The following is an 8,922-nucleotide window of genomic DNA, read 5'->3' as shown; positions in this document are numbered from 1 at the left end:
TCGCTCCTGCTTACTTTAACTTTGTTTTCAACTTTTTTCCTCTCTTCTTTATCTTACTTGTTCTGTTTTTACTTTAGTTATTTATTAAGCTACGTCCTCTCTAATCATGCTTGTGTGGAGAGTTTTTGTTGCTTCGCTCGTGGTGGAATCGCTCCTTTTACTCTGCCACTCGACCGTCGCTCAGCAACACCGCATTGTTTACTCCAGGGATCAGCTGATGGAGCTGAAGCCGGCCGGCTTGGCTACGGTGAGGGAGGATATACCTGCTGAACTTTGGAGGAAAACACACCGGGGTTGCAGAGGGAAAAGATCGCTACGGCGGCGGAAAGGAGCGAAACACCGGAGACTTATGGAGAGGAAGACATTCAAGCCGTGTCTCCCATCTATCATCATGGGCAACGTGAGATCACTGGGGAATAAGATGGACGAGCTTACAGCGCTAACCCGGAGTCATCAGGAATACCGGGAGTGTAGCCTGATGATTTTCTCGGAGTCATGGCTACACACGGATGTTCCTGACCACAATGTTTCCACCGTGGGTTTCCACACTGTCCGGGCTGACAGGGACTGCACTAAGAGCGGTAAGCGTAAAGGAGGTGGGCTTGCTGTTTACGTGAACAACAGGTGGTGCAATCCTGGTCACATCACAGTCAAAGACCGCATCTGCAGCCCGGATATTGAACTGTTAGCTGTGGGCCTCCGTCCTTACTATTTACCCCGTGAATTCTCACATGCTATTGTAGTGGCTGCTTATATCCCCCCGTCCGCTAACCCGACGTCGGCATGTGACGTCATCCACTCCACAATAGCCGGACTACAGACTGCACACCCGAGTGCTCTCATTATAATCTCGGGTGACTTCAACCATGTCTCTATTAAAAAGACACTCCCGAAATTCACCCAGTATGTGACCTGTAAAACCAGAGAGGAGAAGAGCCTGGACCTGCTGTATGCTAATGTAAAGGACGCATACACCTCCACGTCCCTTCCCCCGCTGGGTAGATCAGATCACAACTTGGTGCTTCTCACCCCCTGCTATGTGCCTCTAGTGAAGAGGCTGCCTGTGACCACAAAGACAGTGAGGACATGGTCAGAGGACTGCTATGAGGCACTGCAGGGCTGTTTTGAGGTGACTGACTGGAATGTACTCTGTGAGCCACATGGAGAGGACATTGATGGGCTTACTGAGTGCATTACAGACTACATTAATTTCTGTGTGGACGGCATTGTCCCAGCAAGGACTGTGCGGTGTTACCCAAATAACAAGCCTTGGGTAACAAAGGACATCAAAGCCATACTCAACCTGAAGAAGAGGGCTTTCAGAGGTGGCAACAGGGAGGAGCTGAGGGACATTCAGAGGGAGCTGAGTGCAAAGATCAATGAGGCTAAGGACGGCTACAGGAGGAAGCTGGAGAGGAAACTCCAGCTGAATAACATGAGCGAGGTCTGGAGTGGTATGAGGACCATCACCGGTTACAGACCAACTAGCAGTGGAGCTGATGGTAGTGTGGCTAGGGCCAATGAGTTAAATCTGTTCTTCAATAGGTTTGACACTGCTGCCCTGGCCCCTGTTGGCTCTCCTGCTGACTGTCTCCAGCCACCACCACTTCTGACCCCCCCTCCTCCTCCTGATAGCACCTCATCCAACTTGGTGAGCCCCTCACACCCATCCCCCACTCCTCACACCTCCTCTGGCTCCCATGCTACCTGCCCTCCTCTCACTTTGGACTCCAACTCTCCCCCTCCTCAACCTGCACTCTTTACACCTCTACATGTTAGGAGACAGCTGAGCAAACTCCCCGCCGGTAAGGCTGCAGGCCCTGATGGTGTCAGCCCACGGGTTCTCAGAGCCTGCGCCGAACAGCTCTGTGGAGTGCTTCATCGTGTCTTCAAAATGAGCCTGAGCCTCCAGAGGGTCCCTGTGATATGGAAGACGTCCTGCCTCGTTCCAGTGCCAAAGATGCCGCAACCCAGCGGTCTCTCGGACTACCGACCGGTGGCACTGACGTCACATATCATGAAGACCCTGGAGAGACTTGTCCTGGAGCAGCTCAGGCCTATGGTCAGGCCGCACCTGGATCCCCTCCAGTTCGCCTACCAGCCCCGGATTGGAGTTGAGGATGCCCTCATTTACCTGCTGAACCGCATCTACGCCCACCTGGACAAGCCGGGGAGCACTGTGAGGGTCACGTTCTTTGACTTCTCCAGTGCTTTCAATACCATCAGGCCTGCTCTACTGGGTGACAAGCTGACGGCGATGCTGGTGAATCCCCCCCTTGTGTCCTGGATTGTGGATTACCTCACTGGCCGACCACAGTACGTGCGCTTGCGGCACTGTGTGTCAGACACAGTGGTCAGCAATACCGGGGCTCCACAAGGTACTGTCCTCTCTCCTTTCCTCTTCACCCTTTACACCACGGACTTCAGCTACCAGACAGAGTCTTGTCATCTTCAGAAGTTTTCTGATGACTCTGCTATAGTTGGATGTATCAGCAAGGGTGAGGAGGCTGAATACAGGGCTGTGGTGAATAACTTTGTCTCATGGTGTGAGCTGAACCACCTGCAGCTCAACACAACAAAGACAAAAGAGCTGGTGGTGGATCTGAGGAGAACGAGGACACCAGTGACCCCAGTTTCCATCCTGGGGCATAACGTGGACATTGTAGAACACTACAAGTACCTGGGTGTGTTCATAGACAATAAACTGGACTGGACTAAGAACACTGAAGTCCTTTACAAGAAGGGACAGAGCCGCCTCTATTTTCTGAGGAGGCTCCGCTCCTTTAACATCTGCCGGACTATGCTGAGGATGTTTTATGAGTCTGTGGTGGCCAGTGCTATTCTGTTTGCTGTGGTGTGCTGGGGCAGCAGACTGAGAGTAGCCGATGCCAACAGACTCAACAAGCTGATCAGAAAGGCCAGTGACGTTGTGGGGGTGGAGCTGGACCCTTTGACAGCAGTGTCAGACAGGAGGATGCTGTCAAAGGTGCGGGCGATACTTCAGCATGGCTCTCACCCTCTCCACAACGCTCTGGTCGAACAGAGGAGCACCTTCAGCCAGAGACTGATTGCTCCTAAATGCACCACTGAGCGCCACAGGAAGTCATTCTTACCTGTGGCCATTAAACTGTACAACTCCTCCCTCTGATGATCGGACTCATTTGGCTATTTATAAAACAAATCACACAATATAATTACTCATTCTTATTTCATTTATAATGCTACAACCATTTCATTGTATATTGTATATATTTCAGATTGTCTACTTTACTGTTTTTATTATTTATTTTACTTTATTGTCTACTGTAATATTTTATTTATGTTAATGTCTACTTTAATATTCTATTTTATTCTATTTTATTCTAATGTCTACTTTAATATTTTATTTTATTTTATTTTATTTTAATGTCTACTTTAATATTTATTTTACTTATTTCATTGTCTATTTTAGTATCTTATTTATATCTTCATCTTTATCTCTTGTTTCCATTCATGCTGTATTTCTATTTCTACTTTGCACGGAGCATTGGAACAAAAACAATTTCCCCCCCGGGATTAATAAAGTATTCTGAATCTGAATCTGAATATATATACATGCACACAAATGCATCAGGAGTGACTCATTGTGACAAAAAATAATACTCATATGTGCACGAGTGTGAAAAGTCTTTGGCAATCAGACCCCATCATGATGTCATAGGGTGGTCAGTGTGGTAAAGGCATAGTAGATTAGGGAACCCTATAGAGTCTAGACACTGGTGGTAATCTGCATGTGAAGAGGAGTGGATTTTTGATGAGCTCGTCCTGGACTCTGGATAAGGTGACTGGAGGTAAATGGGGTGGAGGAGGGTACGAGAATTCTATCTAAAATGACAGGTGACAGAGTCAGAGAGGAGAACAGGTTTTAAATTGGCTAACTAGGAGAGGGAACGCCCCTAATCAGCTGATAGGAGGAAGTGGTGAGAGTGGGATAGAGAGAACTGTAAATAGATAAAGCATAAAGAAAGTCTTCCTGATTGAACTTACACTGAGCTTCATTAGTTATTTTTAGCGATCTTTCACTGTTTTTCCACTGGAGATAGCCCAAAAAGGCGGGTATTTCAAGCCCAGACATGATCTTTTCCAAACCATAACCAAGTGGTTTTTGTGCCTGAACCTAGCCACATGTTAACCACAGCATTGTTGAAATGTAAAGAAACGTAACATTTCAATGTATCTGCTACATGATAATGTACAAATGTGGTTTGTATAAATGAGCAATGCCAATATGTATTCTGCCGATTGGGTTGATTCTGTCTCTGTATATTTATTGTTGCCACCTGAGTTTGAAGGTTATTTCCTGACTGAACAGACAAAAACAGTGAATTACCTTTGTATCCAGTGTTTTTTTTAGTCACCAAACATGAATATTGTTAGCAAGCTATCGCTGTGTTTCCACCAAGGATAGAACCACGAAAAGGGATTGACTTTTTCGGAGACATCACTGTGTTTCCTGCTGGAATTGTGCCAACAAAAGTAGGTAGTTTTAGCACAAAATATTTTCCTAACCATAACCAAGTGGCATTTGTGCCTAAAGCACATGTTAACCACAACACTGTAGAAATGTAAGGTTTTCACATATCCACTATAATAATGTACAAATGTAATGCGTCTGTGGTTTGAGGAAATGCACAATGCCAATATTTAGTCTGGCAAGTGGGCTCACTCTGCATTTATTGGTGCTACCTGAGTTTGAAGGTTCTCTCCTGGCTGAATAAACTAAAACAGTAAATCACTTGTCTTACCAGTGGCCTCTTAGTCACTTAACATGGGGATTTTTAGCATTCTGTCACTGTCACAGGGATTTTACTATGAAAAGCCACTATTTTTTACAGAGACATCCCTGTGTTTCCTGCCGGGAATGTGTCATCAAAAGCCCAAACATGATCTTTTCCTCACTATAACCAAGTGGTTTTTGTGGCTAAACCTAACCACACATAAACCACAGCACCACTGATACATACATTTTTCATCTATCCACTATATAATAATGTACAAATATAACATATCTGTGGTTTGCAGAAATGTATAATGCCAACATTTTTTCTGGTGATTGGATTGACTCTTTCTCAGTATGATTGTTGGTGCCACCTCAGTTCGAGGGTTTTCTCCTCACTGAACAAACTAAAACAGTAAATTACCTGCATGAATAAATGTTTCTGTGAGTTCAAATAAGCCAATCAGAGTTCAGATAAACCACTCCAAACACCTTGGTGTGAGCGCAGCCTTTATTTAGGCAACTGCAAGAAATGAGCAGCTTCCATGAGCTATAGGCCACTGACTGAATGGATGTGAAGTGTCAGTCTGTAGATGTAATTACAGTAAAACCCATAATACTAAATGTGATTGCAATGTACAGCAGTGTATGATGAGATCTAAATAAAGAGAGCAGGTAAATGAAGCTCTCCTGTGGGGTTTCTGAAATCCACTTCAGCCAGATCACACTCTGCCTCACTGCACCATCTCTTCTTCTGTGCCATGATCTGGACTTGGCTGGTTTCTCCTGGCTCCACTTAGAATGGGCCTATCTTGCATTCCATCACTCTAAGTAGTTTGGCACACACACACACACACACACACACACACACACACACACACACACACACACACACACACACACAGTTATGATGGCCTGTTGGCTTGGTTCTGGCCTGGTTCTTTGGCAGGTGTGTCTCTGCTAGGCTTGCATCCCAGTAAACACCCTGTGGGTTGTGTGTGTGTGTGTGAGTGTGTGTGTGTGTGTGTGTGTGAGAGAGAGAGAGAGAGGGGGAGAGAGAGAGAGAGAGAGAGAGAGAGAGAGAGAGAGAGAGAGAGAGATAGAGAGAGAGATTACTGATGCTGATGGCAAGAATAGGACAGGAGGAAAAGATAATATGAGCTTGGCATATGGAGGTGTTTTTAGACCTGGGGTCTTAAAGTAGGTCTCTCCCTCTCTCTCTCTTACACACACACACACACACACACACACACACACACACACACACACACACACACTCACATACACACATTTACACCCTATGTCATCTTTAGAGAGTTGGATGTGCCCAGTTCACTCCCAATCCAGACCAATTTATCGCCTCCTCTCCTCCTGTGTTTCGGAACCACTCTCTCTCTAAGCAGTAGCTCACTTCCCAGTATTTATCACTCTCAATTCTCTCGGGGGCTCTGAGCACCAAAATGTAGTCCACTGGGAGCGTATTGTGTGTGTGTGTGTGTGTGTGTGTGTGAGTGAGAGAGAGAGACAGAGAGAGAGAGAGAACAAGAAAGAGAAGGGAGAGAGAGCATGAAAGAAAGGAATAGGGATAAAAAGGATAGCATGACAAAGAGGCCTCTTCTTTTATGTGCTAACAGAGAGCCCAGTGAAGTATGTGCATTTTGACTTGTCATACAAGGAAAATTAGCAATGGCTCTATTCTATTCAAGTGACTCAGTGAGTTGTGACATTGGCCCTCATTTCTCAATACAATGTCCAAACCATCGCAGATATTAAATCATAGAAATCATCTAATAGTAATATTAGATGTGTGTGATTCATGAAAAGTTCCTATCTTGCCAACCAATGGATTACTGATTTACTGTAATGTCAGTTACTGTGCGTCCCTCTGCTGACCAGTGGTGGAATGTAACTAAAAGCACATTTACTCCAATACTTTACTTGATTACAAATCCGAGGTACTTTTAATTCACTTGAGTATTTTAATCACATACATCTATGTACTTCTACACCACTACACTTCAGAGGGAAATACTGTACTTTTTCATCCACTACAATTATTTGTTAACTCAGTATTTAGTTTACGAATTAAGATTTTTGCACACAAACCAAATGGAAATAGATGAAACAGTTACTTAAAGATGAATTGACAGCTATTTTTATAATTGTTCAGCCAGTGGTAGTAAAGAGTATACGCAGGTATATGGAGCATAACCACCTCTCTTTCTGGCAATTTACAGTATACCCAACTATCAACCAATAAGCCACTGGAATATATAGGAGAGTATACCCGCTTCCTTCTCCACAACCTACTCATCGACCTTGTAGTACACCCACATCATCAACAACCACTACACTACTGGTTTCAGCCATTTTTCATGCAAAGAACATTTCATGGACCCAGCTTTACATATATATGCATAAGGACCAGTATTGGGGCTAACATGGTACAAAAGTAATGTGTTATAGTAACATATTACATTTAAGTAACGTATGTCAGATTGATTTGAAATTCTACACACATTTTTAGGTGAATAGGTTCAATGATAGCCTTAATAACGCTGAAGGTCGGCTTGACTAAATTGTCCGCCATATTGAATTTTTTGAAAACACATTTTTGACATCTCCTTCTCAGGCATAAGTCAGATTTGTACCAAATTTTCCGTGGATCATCATGGACTGAAGCTCTTTAAAATTCATCAAAAGCTTTTTTATCTGCCCTTGCGTTTCGATGATATAGACCAATGAACTTTAGAGAGGGCATGGCTCAGCACATTTATGGATTTTACTCATCACAAAACTTGTAGGAAATGTCAACTGTGACTAATCATACCATACCAATAGGGGGCACAACACATGCAAAAAGATGATATCTCGTTATCGGCCAGAATACTGTACAAAACTTGGTTTGCATCATCTAGGGTCATGTCTAAGTCGAAGCACAAAATTTGAAAATGATTGCTTAAAGGGGGTGTGGCCTATTACATTAAATCTAAATTTTAAGGCATTTCACATTTCATACTTCAAAAAATCATAATAAATCACCAGTGTGTCCTACAGAGCTAAATGTTTTCAGCACATCCACTGAATTGTGACAAAACTTTACTGTACTGCAACATATAGTCAATTCAAAAGACCGTCACTCCATATTTTTAAGAATATGCAAAATTAATTAACATCTACAGTCTTCATCTAAATGCAACAACCATTGACAGAGACATTCTGTGGATACTATATGTCACATGTTTGAAAGGTGATCAGATCGGTTTAATAGTTAGCTCACAGAGATATTCATTATCTTATTGTAATTTGTACTGTATGCACATTTTCTATTTCATCTCATTTTGACCAAATGTCACCAAAATATTTGACAATATGTCTGAAATCAGCAGAATGATGTGAGATTTTTTTTCACTGAACTTCAAAGGGGGCGTGGCTCAGCACATAACTTCACAACCCTTTGGTCAATCATCACAAACCTTGCAAGCAATGTCTTAAGAGGTACCAAGATAATAATCCTGAGAGTTTCATTGAAATTGACCACTAGAGGGCACCACAAATGCAAAAAGTGGGCTTGGGATAATACAAATCAGACTAGAAATCACAAAGTGATTGTCCAATCATGACAAAATTTGGTGGGTATGTTAAATAATAATGATAAACTATGTGTATTAAATTATTTTTTAAATCTGTCAATCGGAGGTACCACATGTTTCAATCAAGTGCAATAGTCTTTCTCAGAATCTGGCCATAAATCAATGACGGTTTGTTCAAACATCAACAAACTCAGTGGACATTTTTTCAAACTAAGCCATTAAAGTTAAGCGTCCGTGGGTCTCTTGAAAGGCCCTATATAAATAAAAGCTATTATCATTATTATTATTATTATTATTATTATTAAAGCATGTCCCCAAAATGTTTCTGCAGTGTGCTCCTCCAGTGCGATCCAAACAACGGAACCTGCTGTTCAGGATTCCAAAGGTGCGCTCCACAATATATCGTGTGTGGATATGGGCCTCGTTGTACCTTATCTCTCCGGCAGTGGTAGGGTTGAAAACAGGTGTCAGGAGGAAGGGTTGTATGGGGGTATGCACTATCACCTTAAAAAACATATGAATCAATATGAAACACACTCTTGTTTTTAATGTAATTATTTTTCATAGGATTTT

The 8,922-nt window shown here is 43.1% G+C and overlaps 1 protein-coding gene across 1 annotated transcript; it reads left to right on the top strand.

Moving 5' to 3' along the window:
* The first annotated feature begins 80 nt into the window (after positions 1-80).
* LOC126399929 (uncharacterized) lies at positions 81-3,568 on the top strand. The gene is made up of 2 exons (XM_050060275.1): positions 81-745; positions 1,109-3,568. The coding sequence occupies exons 1-2, from the start codon at positions 107-109 to the stop codon at positions 3,146-3,148; spliced, it is 2,679 nt and encodes an 892-aa protein (XP_049916232.1). The 5' UTR covers positions 81-106; the 3' UTR covers positions 3,149-3,568.
* Positions 3,569-8,922: the final 5,354 nt, after the last annotated feature.

The sequence above is a fragment of the Epinephelus moara genome, chromosome 13 (assembly GCF_006386435.1).
Source record: "Epinephelus moara isolate mb chromosome 13, YSFRI_EMoa_1.0, whole genome shotgun sequence".
NCBI classification, from domain to species: Eukaryota; Metazoa; Chordata; class Actinopteri; order Perciformes; family Serranidae; genus Epinephelus; species Epinephelus moara.
The sequence above is the reverse complement of the archived record's forward strand: the minus strand, read 5'-3'. Positions and strand labels throughout refer to the sequence as shown.

Coding starts and splice junctions, on each gene's coding strand:
- LOC126399929 (XM_050060275.1), top strand. CDS start 107: ATGCTTGTGTGGAGAGTTTTTGTTGCTTCGCTCGTGGTGGAATCGCTC. Junction 746..1,108: donor TCTCACATGCTATTGTAGTG/GCTGCTTATATC, acceptor GACTGCTATGAG/GCACTGCAGGGCTGTTTTGA.